At 43.3% G+C, this 19668-nt stretch overlaps 2 protein-coding genes across 5 annotated transcripts in view; one reads left to right on the top strand and one right to left on the bottom strand.

Moving 5' to 3' along the window:
• Positions 1-786: 786 nt before the first annotated feature.
• On the top strand, positions 787-11779 carry LOC105385272 (glucose dehydrogenase [FAD, quinone]). The gene is made up of 12 exons (XM_048626601.1): positions 787-936; positions 3471-3591; positions 6725-6870; positions 7581-7727; positions 8092-8203; positions 8641-8792; positions 9143-9252; positions 9497-9732; positions 10048-10291; positions 10539-10803; positions 11091-11231; positions 11609-11779. The coding sequence occupies exons 1-12, from the start codon at positions 787-789 to the stop codon at positions 11696-11698; spliced, it is 1914 nt and encodes a 637-aa protein (XP_048482558.1). The 3' UTR covers positions 11699-11779.
• Positions 11780-13311: 1532 nt separating this feature from the next.
• The window catches only part of LOC105385273 (microprocessor complex subunit DGCR8), a 30693-nt gene continuing 24336 nt past the window's right edge, over positions 13312-19668 (bottom strand). For 3 of the 4 annotated variants that reach the window (XM_048626228.1, XM_048626227.1, XM_048626230.1), the window contains exons 11-12: positions 14102-14265; positions 13313-13677 (exon numbers count right to left, since the gene is read on the bottom strand). In XM_048626228.1, the coding sequence (XP_048482185.1) occupies positions 13560-13677; positions 14102-14265 (282 nt within the window). In that variant the 3' untranslated portion in view covers positions 13313-13559. Of the gene's footprint in view, positions 13678-14101; positions 14266-19668 lie in introns of all 4 variants that reach the window. The other variant, XM_048626229.1, reaches the window with a different exon arrangement.

Here is a 19668-nt window from a genome sequence, read left to right as displayed (position 1 = left end):
AAACCAATTTTTCCGGCTTCTGTATCAAGGAGTTTCGCAGCTTTCCGAACCTCTTCAGCTGTTTTGCCCAGCACCGCTAGGTCATCGGCATAGCCAACCACCTTGTACTTTCCATTGAGTTGTAGCCCAAAGTCAAGTTCTAAAACTCCTCTGAGAACATGCTCCAGGGCTAGGTTGAAAAGCATAGGCGATAGGGCATCCCCCTGCTTTAGACCGGTGACCACCGCGAACTCATCCGTCAGTTCTCCTCCAACACGAACCTTCATCCTACTCTCCTTTGTGGCAACCTCAACCATGCTCACTATTTTTGCCGGTATTTTAAAGTTGCGTAGGATAGTGAACAGTCCACGAAAAGTGAATGGATGCTCTGCGCGTATTCCCATTTCTTCTCCATAAGCTGCTTCAGGAGGAAGATCTGATCGACTGTACTACGGTTGCGTCTAAAGCCACACTGATAATCACCAAGGATTTTTTCCGTGTATGGCTCCAATCGCTTGAGCAACACGTAGGACAGGACCTTATACGCTGTCGGGAGCAACGCAATCAAATCTCTATATCAAAGAAATTCTACCACTGCCAGACTAGCGTTTTGTATGCTTCTTCTTCTTCTTCTAGACCTACTCCCGTCCATTATCTTATATTACGGTACCACGACTTCTGCCAACACGTCTTTTCCCCTCTACCTTGCCCATCACAATTAATGCTTTAATTTAGCTTGTCATCTTCTGTTTTTGTATTCTGGTGATTTCCACTTTACCTAACCTAGTTTACCTTTTTCCCCGCTAGATGGCGGTGACGTGCGACTGCCCGATGTCGCAGCCGGGCCCCACGCTGGCGGCCACGTGCGGCGGCGGCGCCTTCATGCTGTTCATGGGCCTGCTGGAGGTGTTCCTGCGCTCCCAGTGCGACCTGGAGGACCCCTGTGGCAGGGCACAGGTGGGTGTAGCTGGTAGTTCACGGTGGTGGCGATAGATGGCGTTGCACTTACGTGGAAATGTTAGTTTTTGATGTTGGCGTTAATCAGGCACTTAGCTTATATTGCCAATTGGTCCAGCATCCCAGAGCCAGAATACAATTACAGAGGCCAAAAAAACACATAACTAGTTACGGCGTTAAGTTTTTTGAATGATTTTATGATATGGCTAGAAATGAAGCTTTTTTAACAATTTGTAAACTCTCGGTGCTCAGTCTCAAATCGTGAGGTTATTTCTTTAACTATTTCCACCAACCGATACTTATATTATACACTCACGGGCAATGAAATAGTTCCACTCTCAAAATTCCGACTCCAAAGGACCACAATTTTATCAAGCATTTAATTTAAAATTTGTAGAAAATATTATCGTATTTTGTTGGTAAATCCTGATGCTCTGTTAAATGTACTTCAATGTTGCAGAAGGCATCATTAAGCTAGCCTTTTCCGTTAAAGAGTAATTTGGTGTTTTTCTCAGTATAACCTTTTCATTGCCCGTGAGTGTACCTACCTAACCATGTTGCCATAAGGAAAAGCTCAAATAACTCTCAACAGTAGATAAGTAAGCCATAACTGGAACTTTCTCATAACTCCTCGTGCCTATGGTCTATGTAAGTAGGCACATTACAGTTGCAAAGATCTTCGTTACGACTAACGATGTGTTTATCTGGTTTCATGTGCTTTTCTAGATCTAGACTCCTAGCTTGTACGCGAGTATAGTGGCGATGACGGTACAAGTTTAACATCACTGTATCCTTCTCGTTACAGAAGTACTAATATAGATATTCCTTGACTGTATCTATACTTTCTGAACGAAACTGATTTAAAGTGTTACTTTTTAAACTAACTAATTGTCCCTAGGTTTGTAGACAGAAATCTTTAATCGTTAATCGAAGGCTGACTATAAATTCAACTTTGGATTGTAGCCCTTAATTTAGGCGATCTTTAACTCCTCAATCACCCACCTAACTACGGGTAGGTAGTGTAGGTACCTACGGGTCGTGATTTCGCAGGATCTCGGCCAATTATTGCGAGCACGACCCTGCCTAAACGCAGCCTCATTACCTCATCTAGATGGAGATAGGGCTGCCACGCTCATTCTCACACTCTGGGTCTAGATCATGTCTAGATTTAATACTGGGGAATGGTTTTCATGGACCTAGTTACTGGTTTTGAATGTGATATGCTGAAATGTCATCTGATATAGACTTTAGTTACTAATACTCTCGTTAGTTCTTTAGTATTAGGTTGTTAGGTTATTTTATAGTATTTGAATACCTACAACTACCTAAATGAGGTAAGAACACGAATGGAGTCTCGTCAAATGACATAAATTACTCTGGCTCTGCCGACCCTACGAAGATGATTATAAACCTAGATTAACTCTATTATTTATCACCCACATTCCTTTAATACCTCAAGATCTTAGGTCCCTGACTCCTTGTAGTGTCGCATCTAAAAATTAGTTAACCCTAGCTGCCCAAGTCTACAACACAACAGAATGATCGGGAAAATTTGAATAATCTCCTTAGATGGGCCGGCGAGATTAGCGCCGCTTTCTATCAATCTGGCGCCATTTTGGTCAAACCACAGTGTTGCCAACCTCACCAGCCAATTTCATGCCAAGTTGGTCAGACTGTGGTTACCCAGGATTGGATCACCCATAGATGGACTGATTTATGTAATCTTTGGTTATGTATTTTGGGTGAGATGTGATGTGATCTATCTAGAGCTCTACATTTTCCAGTTTAGACATAGTAAGTACATAAATCAGTCAAAGTACAGTTCTACTGTACTTAGGGCTTTATAAAGTACGTACCGTAGGTACCATTACATGAAAAGGTAAATTTAAGGAGGAGAGTAGTTAAAATTAGTTAATTAGTTTAATAACAGTCACCTTCCAATAGGCAATAAAGTATGAGTACAATCTAAATAGGTACCTATGTGTAATTCTCAGAGCTACAGCTAGCAACCATCATTAACGTCTAATCGTGATAAACATCTTCCATTGCATTCCAAAAACAGAGGTCTCTGGCAGTCTCTGCACAATGGATCATTGTGAGAAAAAACCTTATAATTTTATTGTGAAGTACCTACCTATAGCATAATTCATTTCTTTCTTCCGAATGGAGTCTTTCTTGTGTACGACACAATGTATGAGGCGGAAAACATAATCTTTTGGAGTTTATTATCATTACCCGTGCTCACGAGATCATTCGTTTTCTTTTATCGATCTACTTAAGTACCTATCTTGAATTAACTACGTATATAGGTAGTCTGGTTTTATAGGTAATTTTCAAAAGACTATTTAGAATATTGGTTCCTTTATTTGGGTATATTAATAAAATAAAGTTGAGAATCTCGATATAAATTTTTGAAAAAAAAACTGCACTGCACCCAAGGCCTTATTATACCTTACATGGAGCAGGCCAACCTACCAAGTAACCTAACCAGGAACTCTTCAAAGCCACCACATTAAATCCCTATCTCATTCCAGTACCGGCGTCACATGGACTCGGTGTACGACTTCATCGTGGTGGGCGGCGGGTCGGCGGGCTCGGCGCTGGCGGCGCGGCTCAGCGAGGTGCCCGAGTGGCGGGTGCTGCTGCTGGAGGCGGGTGAGTCATGCCGCACTAGAGAGAGGGGGGAGAGCTGGACCCGGTGTATTAGTTTACGGGGTGCAAGGATGGAGCCCCCTTGCATGGTGTAGCCCTACTGTTCCTTAAGGGCCCGTACATGGTGACGTGCCGCGCCAATTTTGGGTTTTCAATGCTCTTCACACAGCACACGCAGTGACACGCACACATGTAAGTTTGCACAGTGGGTCGATAAACTTTTACTCGCCAACTTTATTGACAATTATGTTCAAGTACATTTTGGGTGATTTTAGGGTAAGTAAGTATAATTCTTACTTACACTGGTAGGCACCAGGAAAGAGTAGAAATTAATAGGGGTGCCACTTTACTCTATACTCGGAACCCGATTAGCTTTCTCAAACAAATGTGGTATTTACTTGTAGAAAGGTAACTAAAAGTATTAAAGTGTAGATAATAAGTTTCGGGCATCCTCCAGCCAACTGAACCCCGACGACAAAGCAAAGTAAATACATAGTGTCGCAAAAGAGCTATACTAAGCCAAAAGGGGATGACTCAAGGGGTCATTCTGAACTACTTTTGTTCTACAAGATTTGCAAATTCGCGAAAAAAAATATTCGTTTTCCATGGTAAAAAGTCACATGTCCAACAAAGTTTCTATGAAAAAGGTTTTTTTTTGTTAATTTCCAAAACTCGTAGAGCAAAAGTTCAGAATGACCCCCTGTCTTACTCCTTTTTACCCGACTGCCGAAGGAGGAGGGTAATGTTTTTTGATTGTATGTATGTATATATGTATGTTTGTCTGTTTCTTTGTTCCCTCCTGTAGCCTAAACGGCTTGTTAGATTTTGATGTATGAGGTATTGTTAGAAGCGTATTGATGGCGCGATGGCTATAGGCTATGTGACGTTCCATTAAAATGTACATAGCGCCCTCTTGAGGACATAACGTGATGATCGAAAAAATAATAATTCAACTTTGCCGTGTAAGGTATCAAATGAATGGACTTGATTTTCACATTACAAAAATATGCATATTGAAGGTATTTAAATAACAACACCAAAATTATTGAAATAAAAAATGATCATAAACTACCCACCGACGTAAAATTTCATAAAATAAAAACAACTAAAAAGTTACCAATAAAAAAATACAATTATAAAAAACTAAAAACCTGACTGTACGCTAAAAACATGAAAACGAGTCCCAATGTTAATGGAAAGTATCGCAGGCGGGGACCAACTTGACCGCCACTCAAGGCCGTTTTCTAAGTAACATTCAGCTAAATGGTGAACCCTCTGCTGGTATAATTTGTTTATATACCGCTTTTTCAATACCTGTAAGTACATTTTTTGGCAGCATAATATTTTTACTTAATAATAGGGTTTCGAACGTCAAAAGAAAAAAAGCAACCGTTATAGGATCTCTTTGTTGTCCGTCTGTCTGACTGACTGTCTGTCACCGCCCTTTTTCTCAGAAACGGGTAAAGATATCAAGCTTATATTTCGCATAGATGGGGAGTACCCCAAAAAAAATATTATGGTACTCCCTGTCCCACACAAGTAAATTGGGGCTTATATTTTTTCCAGTTATTTTGATGTGTATCCTTTTTTTTTCTTTGTTGTTTTGTATAAGTATGTGTTTCTTTTCTTTAAATCTGTATTTTTTTTTATTTGTTGCTGTCTATGTGTCGAAAAAATGTATCTTTATCTTCAAATCACGCCATCTATCGTTTGTTTTTTTTGTGGCTACTGTCTATAGAAGAAATTCCGTCATTGACAATTTTACGTTACGAATTTATTTTTATTTATTTTATTTTTATTTTTACATTTTCGTGGAGAATCAACAGCATTTTGTTAATAAATAATTATTACTTATGAACACATAACAACTTGATGCCATTAACAGAATGAACTTAGTAAACCCAGTAAACCTAACACATCCAGAGGAAAAACAAAATCTCTTTCTCTCTCTCTGAAAAACATACTTAATAGCCCAAACTCGATGCTTTTAGCTATTAACATCTTTGAAATAAAATTGAGCCACCACCGTGTTACTGCCCTCATCAGATCCTCACGAGACCATACCTCAACCAGCACCAAGAGACTGTATTTTTGATCCCTAACCTAATGTTCGTGCGTATTGTCATCACTTAGATCCATTCGCTATATTCCTGCTCCTCATCAGACCTTTACGAGACTGTTATATCACGAGAATATTGCACACAATCTAATTTAATTTAATGTATTGAATATACTGTAATAATTATGCTTCCTCAATTTCAAATCAAATTATGTTGGTGTCATAAAAGTTGAAAAAGTGCAATGACAACCAATGTGCAGTGATTTTGTATCTGTACACGATAAGATCGCGAGCTGTCAGTGCTGCCTAAACCGACGTGACCCTTCTTTGGAGGCCAGCGGCCAACTGAGTCAAACGTCACTTGTGTTTATGATTTTATAACACAGAAAGCCGCCATAGATATTTGTATGAAGATTTGAGGGAAAAAAATTGCTCAAGTTTGGGATTAATTTACACAAAATAAGTGTGTGTTTATTAAAAAACAAGGTATTTAGCGCCTAGTCCAAGCCTTTAACTTTATAATATGATAAAAATCATATGAAAATTCTTAATAATTACGACACAGTTGTTACAATACGGGAGTGTGATTGACTGGTTTTTCTTGATATTCTGAAATTAATTTACAGTTATCCATAATCATTTACTTAAATTCGAATGATTCAGCACCTAGCTAGACTCTTCAACTACCTGTGTGATTTTTTTCAAAGCTGTAGAGCATCATTTACTACATAATTCTATGACAATGCCAACCCTCGATTCCCTATTGCAGACCCTTAACATGTGTAGGTAAGGTTCGTCTGACGCAGACGTCTTCAGCGACTCTAATCTGACAACTACCAAGAAATCATGAAGGTGACAAACTCTCGTAATAGAAGAAGTTTACAGGCTACACCTCCTATTCGCTCCCAGTTTGGAGCTGCGGACTTAGGTTCTCCGAAAAGCTTCAGTTCTCTATATTCTCCCTTTTTATATTATACAAATTGCATATAGATGTACCCACTATTACGCATGTCGCACGGCACATGCTAAGTTAACATCAGCAGCCGTACTCAATTCATTATGTACCCTGTTCCACAGGCTTCGATGAGCCGACGGGCACGCAGGTGCCGTCCATGTTCCTGAACTTCATCGGGTCCAGCATCGACTGGGGCTACACCACGGAGCCCGAGCCCGCCGCCTGCCTCGGGGAGAAGGGACGCAAGTGCTACTGGCCGAGGGGGAAGGTGAGTTAGACTCTTCATGTTTGTGGTATCCTGGTAGATCTTGCAAATGGTCCGTTTGTTTTTATCCTCCTTTAATGCCTCAAAGGCTAGTTGTTTAGCAGCAGTGTAGTTGACAAAGTGCAGCGCTGAGTTTAGTGCTAGGGTACTATATCCAACGCCTGGCTGGCTGGAGCATAAAAGACCGTCTAGTATAGTGCCACAAACTTATCTGTTCCGGTGACAGTTAACTAATTCGGTCCATATCTCATTATTTACTAATAAATTATATATTGATATAGATTAGATGGGTTTATAAAAACCTCAAGGGTAAATTACCATTACGGGAAAACTTAACATCTTAAAGAATGAAGAAATATTAGACATTTACGTGAGCTCTCACCGGAACAGATAAGTTTGTGGCACTGTACTGGTTTGCTATTTTTGAAAACGAAAAAATTTTGGGTTTCCTTTGTCATCTGCATACATTATCTGCCAAAAGTTAAATGATAGTTTCCGCTAGAGGCGCCACTTTGTATGCGAGAAAACGTAAACTTTTATAGTTTTCGATAAACTACGGGCTGTTTACAGACAGATATTGGTCGTAGATCGTGGTCCACGATTTTCAATCCGTGTGTTCCTCCTTCTGTACCTATGAATAAATGAAAGCGTTAACAAAATTTTCTAACAATCCTTTCTACTCAAACAACCTCACATTGTCTTCGTCTACCCAGGTGCTGGGCGGCACATCAGTAATGAACGGCATGATGTACATGCGCGGGTCCCGAGCTGACTTCGACTCGTGGGCGGCGGCCGGCAACGAGGGCTGGGCTTACCAGGACGTGCTGCCCTACTTCCTCAAGTCAGAGGACAACAAGCAGGTACTTACGTCATGACATTGAATCAAGATTTGACGGTGATTGGTTTAGAATATATGTGGCTTATTATTTTGTCATGCCCGTTGCCAGCATTGAATTCTACAATGTCGCTTTGGTATTCCTCTAGCTAATACAACTTGGATAGTTTTCTGGTACTTACAGGCTATTTCATTCACTTACATACTAAGGTACCTCTACAGATCATGTCGTTTGGTAGACCTACTATGTTAGGTTGAGACACCCTATATCACTCGATTCAGATAATACATGTTAGTTACCATAGTTTTACCTACAAATGTAATCCAAAATTGTTTCTGCTGAAGTATACAATACATATAACCAGTGTGATGATAAATGTTTGTTACAGATAGAGCAGATGGACCAGGGCTACCACGCCACCGGGGGCCCGCTCACCATCTCTCAGTTCCCCTACCACCCCCCGCTCAGCTACTCCATCGTTAAGGCTGCTGAGGAATTAGGTAACAAAATACTCCTGAAAAGAACCTTTTATGAAATCACTTTGATTGAGCAACCACATCAATCAAATATAAAAGACTTCAGTGGTTGCGCTGACTCTATAATATAGGTACCTTACTATCGAAAGCCTATGTGATAGCACCTGCACACTATCCAAAATAAAATATTTCTTTGTAAACTAATCTAAGACGCTGGAATAGCCAGTTTGCTCCTGAAGCCTGTTGAAGATCAAGCACGGGGCGCAAGACTCGCACGTGAAGTCGTTACAAAAGATATGCGTCGCGCTCACTCACATCGCGCTGCTTCAAGGACCGACAGAAAACAGTTGACACGTCTTGATGTGCGCGTCTTACGCTCCATGCTAGGCTAAGCCGTAGTAGTTGTTACCTATATCGGTAGCCCTATTCATCCAATGCTCCAACTCCTTGTTACTCCCCAGGCTACCCAACAAGAGACCTGAACGGCGAGACGCACACGGGGTTCACGATCGCGCAGACCACGAACCGCAACGGCTCGCGGCTGTCGGTGGCGCGCGCCTTCCTGCGCCCCGCCAAGCACCGCGCCAACCTGCACATCATGCTCAATGCCACGGTAGGTGTATTCATGTCAGCTTTAACCCTGTTCCAAGTGAGCCTTCTTCCTTTAATAGCTTCCCTAGCTGTTGAAACATCAGAAACCTATATACATACCTACTCCTGCAAGACTATTGGTAGTAAATTATGAGCCATCTTCTGTCTGCATGGCCATCCTGGTGCATTAATCAGAATTGCCTGAAATCTAGTAAAAAAGACAGAATTAGAATTGGCATACGAGTTCATATTCCGAAAAGTGATGACTACCGCATCGTATGAGTTCAGATGTTTCATGCTGATTTCGAAAGAGCTACAGTGTTTATATACCACTTCTTTATCTCACCAACAACTTATGTTCCCTGGTTGCAGGTAACCCGCGTGCTGATCAACCAGACGACGCGGCAGGCGTACGCCGTGGAGGTGCGCAACAGCTTCGGAGGCACCGAGACCATCTTCGCCAATAATGAGATCATTCTAAGGTATTCATAACGTTACTAGTTAGGTGCTTGTCTTGCTGCTTTTAAACTGTTTACATAAGTTTCAACTATTGATAGCTCATAAAAGGATTGAAAAGTTGGCTATGGAGTTTCTTGCTCCCGTTCTTAAGACTATAAAAGTCGTTTCCGAATAGGGATTCCTTTAATTTTGAGTTCCGTTTAGTATCAACGGTAGATACCTAGTCCACCGTGCAAACCTCAACTAAAATGCCTATTTGCTTTTCAGCGCTGGCGCGGTAGGCTCCCCACAAATCCTGCAACTCAGCGGCGTGGGTTCCCCCGAAGTCTTGGCTCGGGCTGGAGTCCCTCTGGTCCACAAACTGCCGGCAGTGGGGCAGAACCTTCACAACCACGTGGCACATTTCCTGGGCTTCACTATGAACGACAACAACACCAGCCCGCTCAACTGGGCCACCGCCATGGAGTACCTGCTGTTCCGGGACGGACTCATGTCTGGCACAGGTGATGACAGATCATTATCTATGCTTTAAAGAGAGCGACGAGCGGATATTTGTGATCGGGTGTAGGGTGTTAAATGTTTGTGTTGTGTGATATCTCCATCTCGCCTGCCAAGAGTGGAGATTACGGCAATAGCCCTCCAGTCTTGGAGGAGGCTCATGTCCTGCAGTGGATTGTCGCTGTGCTGTGCCGCGTTTACGTTTTTTTGCTTTTATGGAGTATGTGAATGTTTCCATGAACACATTCATGTCTCCTAACTAATAGGTATCTAAATACAATGGAATGCCATAAGATAACGTAAAATATTCGTTCCTCCAGGTATATCGGAAGTGACGGGTTTCATCAACACCAAGTACTCGGACCCCGCGCTGGACAACCCCGACGTTCAGTTGTTCTTCGGCGGGTTCCTGGCCGACTGCGCCAAGACCGGCATGGTGGGCGAGCGCCTCGACAACGGCTCCAGGTCCATACAGATCATACCCACGGTGCTGCATCCGAAGAGCCGTGGGCGGTTGGAGATCGCGTCCGCTGACCCGTTTGAGTACCCGAAGATTTATGCCAAGTGAGTATGAGCTAATCGTATTTACTAAGCACATAAGTAAGTTGTAATGTGTGGACATAGAGCAACGCGGACTCGGGTGTACTTATGGGTATGGATCTAATAGATGTTTGACAGATAAGCGGGATTGTTGCGATTGTTGATAGATAATTTGTTGGTGGTGGTAAGACCATCCCTGGTTTCTGTTGGAATAAACAAAAACAGATGACAAAATTAGAAACTAGCTAAAACATATCATTAAAATTTCCAGCTACCTAACCCACCCAGACGACGTGAAAACCCTGATCGAAGGCATCAAGTTCGCTATCCAGCTGTCGGAAACGAAAGCCCTGAAGAAGTACGGCATCAAGCTGGACAAGACACCCGTGGCTGGCTGCGAGAAGATCAAGTTCGGCTGCGACGCGTACTGGGAGTGTGCTGTGAGGATGCAGACCGCGCCGGAGAACCACCAGGCGGGCTCGTGCAAGATGGGGCCTAGGGGAGACCCTACCGCTGTGGTGGATAATCTATTGCAGGTATGATCATTGATTAAGTATTTTGTATTTTATGAGATAAGAAACAGCATATAATGGAGCTTCTTTTCTTGTGGTCCATGGATCATGAACATTAACTTAATTTGTCAGTTATTTTAGATAGGCACCTAGGACATCATAGATAAAATAATACAACGTTTAGGACATCAACAACAATACCTTATTATGTAACAGCCGTGCACTCACAAACAGTATCATTCATCTACCTACCTTACCTTTCGCTTCATGACTCATTCATTTGTCTAAATCGTCACAACCACATCATCCAGGTACAAGGGCTGGACCGGCTGCGCGTGGCGGACGCGAGCGTGATGCCGGCGGTCACGTCGGGCAACACCAACGCGCCCACCATCATGATCGCCGAGCGCGCCGCAGACTTCATCAAGCAGCGGTGGCTGGGAGCTACTACTGTGAGTTGTTTTGGTGCTATTGGAATTTGATGATAGGCCGTGGCTAAGTCTAGGGTGGTGAACAGTCTGCCGGAAATTTAGGGGTTTTTTTGCAAAAAGGGTATAGTAAGTTGGAAGGGGGTCATAATGAAAATCTTCTGTTCTACGAGTTTTGGAAATACGCGAAAAAAAATGAATTCCCATAGTTAAAAGACACGTGAAAAACAAAGTTCCTATGAATAATGCGTGAAATACGTATATTCAAAAGTCGTAAGTTGTTCAAAATAACCCCGTGTAACTTTCATTCGGCTTGCCAAGTATACCACCATTTTATATTTTTATGCATATGAGACAAAGAATTTAGGCAACAATTATAATAATCTTATGTTTTGTTTCAGCCGCCCTACCCTCTCGGCAACGGCGGAGTATCGAACGTGTTGCAGGCGGCGGACTCCACACAGTACATGACCTGGCAGCGGTGGGCTTAATGAGGCTTTAAAGTTTAAGTTCCATTGTTCTAACAAATTTTAACTGAAATAGGTACCATATAAATTTTAAATCTCATGTTATTCATTATGTGATATTTTAAATCTTAAAACAAAAATAAGTTTATTTTTCTTGGGGACAAATACCTACGAGTTTTAATGCATCGTTCCATTTTATGTGTAAGTAATTTATCTGAAACTCATATTCGTTTTTGCTAAGGCTCTGTTAGGTTAGTGTTTGTTTGAACAATGGAAATAATTTAAACATACGTTACCAACTTTTAGTTACCATCTGTACAAAGCGCACTAAGCGTTGATACCGTGTACAAACTACGCAGTATTTATTAGTAAAATTATTTTGTACGTTAATAATACTCAGTAAGTTAACTTAAGAGATCATTTGGTTAGTACCAAGTATTTTTTATAATTTATTTTATTTCTACATTAAATAAAATAAGATTCTACTGTAAAAATAGTTTCATTTCATTTTATAAAATGGTCTTACTATGCCTACCTAAGTAAAGTATACTTATAGTTATAAGAATAAAACCATGGAATTTATGAGATTAAATTGGAAAATTTATTCTGATTTAGTCAAGACTAAAAATATTAATCTTACTTTAAAATTCATACATGACTGGTACATACGTTGGAATATTGCTAATTCTTGAATATGTATATTTCTTTAGGTGTTAAAGTAAGTATTCTAGAGTAATCTGCGATCTTACATATCACTTTCCCTTATTACCTAATATAAACTCAATGCATTAAATCTAATAAAAGCACTTTTGAGCTCATTTCAATAATACAAAATAAACACTTAAGACTATTCGGAGATAACGACAACATTGACTATAAAATCCTATACTACTGATATTATGAACGCAAATATCGTGAGTATGGATATTTGCTTCTCCTTCACAGGAAAGCATCAAATTTAATAACTTTAGGAAGATGACACCCAGGATTTTATTAACAGATAGGCAACTTTTTTTTTGCTTTTTTTTTATGCCGGAATTCCCACAGAACTTGCTGAGCTTGCGGGCAACAGCTAGTATTAACAATACACCCCTACTGCATACCGCTGCCATCTGAGTAGGCCATTCACACCAGTATGTAGTGAGAGTGTCACAGGTTTACCTACTCTATACTGACGAAACAGAGTTTTCGTGCAATCGGCACATTAAATAACGAGATAGAGTCGTGGCTAGTTTGTAGAAACTGGTCTCACCCCCCTGGTCTACATGGTGCAGTGAGGGTCTCACAGGTCCACGTTATTGATTAGTGCGATTGGAACGTTAAAAACATTACCCTCCTCCTTCGGTAGTCGGGTAAATACAACGAGATAGAGTCGTGGCTAGTTCTAAGAGCCCCCTGGTATACATGATGCAGGGAGGGTCTCACAGGTCCACGTTGTTGAGTAGTGCGATTGGCACGTTAAATAACGAGATAGAGTCGTGGCTAGTTCGTAGAACCTGGGCTAACCCCCCTGGTCTACATGGTGCTTTTTATCCTGGAATTCCCACAGTATAACTTACGGAGCGAATTGTCGTGCAATCAGCACGTTAAATACAACGAGATAGAGTCGTGGCTAGTTCTAAGAGCCCCCTGGTATACATGATGCAGGGAGGGTCTCACAGGTCCACGTTGTTGAGTAGTGCGATTGGCACGTTAAATAACGAGATAGAGTCGTGGCTAGTTCGTAGAACCTGGGCTAACCCCCCTGGTCTACATGGTGCTTTTTATCCTGGAATTCCCACAGTATAACTTACGGAGCGAATTGTCGTGCAATCAGCACGTGAAATACAACGAGATAGAGTCGTGGCTACATGGTCACATAGAGTGCCCCCCTGGTCTACATGGCTCACAGGTCCACGTTGTTGAGGTTGGAGCCGGAGTGCGTGGGCAGGTCGTCCTTCACCAGCAGCGTGCCGATGGGCACCACCGCCTCGTCGCGCTCGCGGAGACGACGCATCTCCATCCTGGGAGGGGGAAGGAGAACGATTTAATATTCGGAAAGATAATACTGCTGACACAGCTGCCGCTATACGGGTTGTTATCGACGTAGATAAATGGCAATATATCGTGGTTCAAAATAAATGCGGCGCTGTGATTACTGGAACGCGCAATAAACGAGTTTATCGACTTCGATAACGAACCTGTATAGCTCTGCCAGTAATACATATTGCGTGAATGATTATAAAAACCAGCACGTCTATATCACTATACTTTGTAAAATATAGCAAAAGTCCTATATCTTTTGATTGGCAGTTGCTTATGCCTGGTGAATAAAGTTAATTTGCCTTGAAAACCAAAAAATGACGGAAAAAATCATTTCATTTCATGTCAACCAACAATGTCGGAGTCTTGTTACTTGACTAAATGAATTTTATTATTATTATTTACCTGAGTTTCTCGAGCACGGCGTAGTTGGGCTCGTTGTGGCGGGCCTTGTCCTGCAGCAGCGTGATCTGCTGCTCCTCCAGCTTCTTCTCCTTGCAGCTCTTCACGGAGCGCGAGCCGTACAGCCGGAGCAGGGAGCCCCAGGAGCGGACGTGCGGGTGTAGCGCCTGAGGGTTGAAAAGATAATAAGATTGTGCATTTTCAATTAAACCCGTTTTAAAGTATTAGGGAAACTTAACTAAATTGAATATATGTATAATATGTAAGGTAAGATTGTAAAAGTAAATTATGTTAAACAAGTATCCACCTCTGGGTAGACTATTTACTAGTTTGCTACGGTGCCGTCATGAATTAACTTTTTTTCATCACTCTGAAAGTAGCTGAGAATTGGCTGAAAAGATTAAATACTACTCTAGTAGGGGGTTAACTGCAGGATGGCGCTGCTTCGCCGTCTTCTTGTTATTATTGTTGTACATATAGTACTAACCGTTGGAGTGGACGAGTTCTCGAGTGGAGACCACGAACAGGCAAACGTGAGACGCCCTCCTGCCGGACAGACTACTTTAGGCGGGTAGCCGGTAATGGCTGGATGAGGATGACCTAGGACCCAGTGTTGTGGAGCTCCTTGGGAGAGGCATATGTCCCACAGTGAATGATTATTGGCTTATGATGAAACATCTGACAGTCGAGTTGCCCACTTACCCGACAACTCTCTCAGATCAAGCTTGCTTGTGTTGGGGTCCACCAACCCGCACTAGGCCAGCGTGGTGGACTAGGCCTAAACCCTTCCTTCACTGGAAGGAGACCCGTGCCCCTGCAGTGGGGACGTGATGGGTCGTGATTTTTTTTTTTTTTTTTATAATCTTTATTAATTTTTAGGGATTTTGGTACACATATGCGACCATGTCAATCCCATCATAACTTAACCTTAATAAACATTCAAAAACTTAACAAACATAATCTAATTTCTTAATTCTAGACACTTTTTTACAAATTTATAAACTAACTGAGCATTAATCGAAGTGGGTTCAGCTATAATACTAAAAAATATACCTACATTAACATCACGACAATCTAATCCTAAGCTACTAAGTAGCACCCTTCTTTCGGAAGCGTTCCGAACACACTCCGTCAACAAGTGTTGGACATCTTCTATTTTACCACATACCTCACAATTGGGTGATTCGACTTTTTTCATTAGATATCCAAACTTATTTAACGGAGCGTGTCCAGACCGCAAACGATGAGCTGTAATTATTTCAGCGCGACTTATCTTGCATAAACTGAACCAAGGCACACGAGGAGGCTGTGACTGAATAATTCTGTACCAAATGCCTTTATCTAACGATCTTTTATCAAAATATTCTTTCCACAAGGTGTAACAGTAAATTTTGACTTTTGGAACTACTTCTGTATAACTGGGTAACACATATATTTCTACTCCTTCTTCTACTGCAAGTTTAGCCAATCTATCAGCCTCCTCGTTACCCCTGAGTCCAATATGTGCTGGTATCCACTGCAAACAGATTCTTTTATCGGTAGTGTTGTGCAACTTATTGATCACTCTCAATACAGCATAAGCCAGCGGGACTCCTCTGTATCCAGAAGCACACCGCATAATATGTTGCAAGGCACTTTTGCTATCACTTAAAACTACAATCTTATTATATTCTAATGTATCAGCATACAATACTGCCTCTAAAATTGCTAATAATTCAGCCGTCATAATACTAACAGACTTATTCATTTTACATGTTGTGTTGTTGCAGTCCTATGGCACCCCAGAGGTGCAGAGGGTGTCCACTAACGTCCGCCACTTCCGCCTATCTTCGGCTGTACTTTTGGCCTCACTCCAGCTTAGTCCAGCGGCTCGCAGCTCGTTTTCCACGCTTCGGCGCCATGTTTGGACAGGGCGTCCCCGGGCGCGCTTGCCATTTGGTGGCCTCCAGTCAAAGGCTATAGTTGCGGCATTCGTAGCTCCTCTTCGTACAGTGTGCCCAATCCATCTCCACTTTCGTTTCGCAATTTCCTTGCCGATGGGAGTTTGTCGGCACAGCTTCCACAGATCTTCGTTGCGTATTGTCTTCGGCCAGAAAACGCGTAGGATTGACCTGAGGGACTTATTGACGAACACTTGCAGTTTGTTCGTCAGCCCTTTCGTCACTCTCCACGTTTCGCAACCAAAGAGCAATACGGACTTCACGATGGAGTCGAAGAGGGAGATTTTTATCCGCCTTGTGAGCACATTCGAGTCCCAAACAGGTTTGAGCTGGGCAAACGCAGCCTTCGCCTTCTTGATCCTGCTCTCTATATCCTCACCTGCTCCTCCCTGACGGGTGACCGTGCTTCCGAGGTAAGTAAATGCATCGACCGAGTCCAAGCGTTGGTCATCGAGTATTAAGGCGTCCGAGGTTTTAGCCTTGATACGCATATCGACTGTTTTGCGTCGGTTTATTCGCAGACCCATTACTCTGGCTTCCTCCTGCAGGTGTGCGAGTTTCTCTTGTAATAGGTCGAGAGTTGGCGAAATCAGCACGATGTCGTCCGCGTAGTCTAGGTCCTCTAGGACACCTGCAGCCCAGCTTATACCTCTCGGGATAGCAACCACGTTCCTCATCACATCGTCAAGGAGAATAACAAATAGGAGCGGTGACAGGAGACATCCCTGCTTGACGCCAGCTGAAATGCGTATTGGGGCCCCAAGCTCTTTTTCGTGTACGACCCTACATGTACTGCCCTCGTATAGCGAGCGTATCACTTGGATGATGCAGGCTGGTATGCCTCTGCGTTGTAGACTTGACCACAACGCGGTCCACTTCACGGTGTCGAAGGCTTTTTCGAAGTCTACAAAGGCCAGAAATAGCTCCGACTGCCATTCGACACATTGCTCAATAAGGACCCGTAGGGTGTTGGTGTGGTCAGTGCAGGAGCGTCCAGGGCGAAAGCCAGCCTGCTCATCTCTGAGGGTCACTGCTACTTTCGGCGCGATGCGGTTTAGCAGGATCTTAGCTAAGACTTTGGCGGCAGCGGGCAGTAGCGTGATGCCGCGCCAGTTGTCGCATCGCGATGGGTCCCCCTTTTTTGGAACTTTCACCAGGAGTCCTTGTTTCCACTCGGCGGGTACTTGTCCGGCTTCCCAAATACGGGTCAAAAGGGGGAACAGTAAAGTAGCAGACATTGGAGCATCAGCCCTCAGCATATCTACATGGATATTGTCGATACCTGGCGCCTTCCCCGGCTTCAGTGACTTCACAGCTGCAACTACTTCTTCGAAAGAGGGTGGCGCTGTTGGTATATCCAGAAGAATGCTGTCGTTATCCATGCTGGTGGGCTCTTGTAGGTCTGTGCCCTGGGCTTGCTCTAGGAGACTTGAAAAGTGCTCCGTCCATCGCAGCAGCTGCTCGCTCTGGGTGCACAATAGACTGCCATCGCTGGCTCTGAGTGGCTTCCTCGCAGGTCGTGTGCGTCTTCCACTGAGGCGTCGCGTCACGTCGTATAGCGCACGCATGTCTTTGTGGCGAGCGGCTACGTTGGCACGGTCCGCCAACTCGTCTGCGGCTCTTCGGCGGTCTCGACGTGCGGTCCTCTTAATTTGTGAGCGAAGGCTGGCGTATCGGCTTCTTAGGTTAGATGCGTCCGGCTCCACTGCAGACAGTAGTTGGCCCTTGACTTGGTGCCGATCTTCAATTGCCTGCCACAGTTCTTGCGACATCCAGTTCTCTCTTTGAGGCTTGGAGTAACCGAGCACCTCTTCCCCTGCGTTTGTGTAGGCGTTCCTTATGCGCGTCCAAGATCCATCCATTTCCTCGTCCTCGAGTTCTTCTAGAAGTTCGTACTGATTCCGAAGGGATATGCGGAATTTCTCCCGCCATTCCGGGTCGCGGAGTTTTCGTACTTCGAAGCTTCTAGACGTCTGCTCAGGTTTACGGCTTGGGGTACACAACTTGAGGCGCACTTCTGCTACTACAAGGTGGTGGTCGCTATCCACGTCAGCACCGCGTCGGTTCCTCACATCCAGCAACGAGGATCTCCAGGCACGACTGATCGCAACATGGTCTATTTGGTTGCGGGTAACACCATCAGGGGATATCCATGTGACCTTATGACACTCCTTATGTTTAAAAAGAGTGCCACCCACAACCAAATTCTGTGATGAACAGAGCTCGCCGAAAAGTTCTCCGTTCTCGTTCATATTTCCGGTAGCTCCTTCGGAGCCCATAAACTGTTCGCGGTTGGTATTGTCACTACCCAGTTTTGCGTTGAAGTCTCCCATCAAGATGACGATGTCCTGTCTAGGGATGTTTCTGAGGGTGTGCTCGAGCTGCTCATAGAACGCCGTCTTAGCATCATCTTTAGCAGAGTTAGTTGGAGCGTAGCATTGGACGATGCTAATTTTACGAGCGCGGGAGTCGAAACGTGCCGTGATTATGCGTTCCGAAACTGGCTTCCAACTCAACAGGCTCATCTTGGCACTGCGGCTTAAAAGTAGGCCAACTCCGAATTCACGGCTCGCATCCTCGTCTTCTTTGCCGCTGTACAATAGTGTGGTACCGTAATCTGCTGAGTCTTCACCAAACCCATTCCATCTCGTCTCACTTAGTCCAAGTATGTGGATGCCGTAGTCGTTCATGACTTTTGCTACTTGGGGTAGCCTTTCAGGTCGAGCCATGGTCCTGACATTCCAGCACCCAATTCGTGTCCGTTTTCGAAAGCCAAAAGTCGTCGTATAAGCGGTCCGGTTATTATTGTTAAATGGAGAATTCTCAATCATCAAATGTTTTAAGGGTGTGCAGGTGATTAGCCCACAGCACCCCGATCACGATGATGGGGCTGCCATCTGTGCGTCCGTGCCCGCAGAGCCAGTCTGTTTAGGGGGTACCCCAAGGCTTCTGGCAGCCTGAGTGGTTTCATACGGAGTGTCCTTCTCCGGCCTGTTGGTCCGCGGGAACTATTTTATTTCATTCCTACCCTGCTACAGAAGTAGACGGGCGTGCCCCTATCCGCCACCTGGGGACGCGTCTCCTAGGAGTGAGGCTCTCCCGAAGAAATTTTACATAGGACCTTTTTATTCAAAACAGGATCCCAAAAAGCCGCCCCCATTCCTTTATCACTACGCGAACCGTCAGTATATAACTTATGCCATCCTGTGTATTTGGTATTTAAATCCAGCAATGTTTGGTTTTTTAAAATATGAGGGTTGTATTGATCTTTTGCTTTCTTGACTGACTCTAATTTAGCTAGAATGACATTCTCAGTTTCAATATTTGAAAGCCAAGTATTGAACGAAAACATTTCTAGTGGATAAGATGAATGGATGTGTTCACTTTTAATTTCTTCATACAATATAGGCAATAAGGGCTTCTTTTTGTTCATCCAATACCTATTAAGGCATAGATTTTGAAGTTTCTCTATTACATCATTATTTCCATTTTTAGACCATGATCTATCAATCGTCTTCTTAAGTGTAGAGGAGGTATACACAATTCACATTCCATCACATGTATTGGACTACTTCTAATAAAACCCCCTACTACCCGCATGGCCTGATTTTGCACTCTTTCTATTTTTCC

Source organism: Plutella xylostella, chromosome 16 (genome assembly GCF_932276165.1).
Source record: "Plutella xylostella chromosome 16, ilPluXylo3.1, whole genome shotgun sequence".
Taxonomy (NCBI): domain Eukaryota; kingdom Metazoa; phylum Arthropoda; class Insecta; order Lepidoptera; family Plutellidae; genus Plutella; species Plutella xylostella.
This window is presented reverse-complemented; position numbering and strand designations above follow the sequence as displayed.

Bases quoted from the DNA above. Each gene is read 5' to 3' on its own strand.
- LOC105385272 (XM_048626601.1), top strand. From the start codon at position 787: ATGGCGGTGACGTGCGACTGCCCGATGTCGCAGCCGGGCCCCACGCTG. The intron at 7,728-8,091 runs GTACTTACGTCA...TGTTTGTTACAG, and splicing joins AGTCAGAGGACAACAAGCAG to ATAGAGCAGATGGACCAGGG. The intron at 9,733-10,047 runs GTGATGACAGAT...TCGTTCCTCCAG, and splicing joins CGGACTCATGTCTGGCACAG to GTATATCGGAAGTGACGGGT.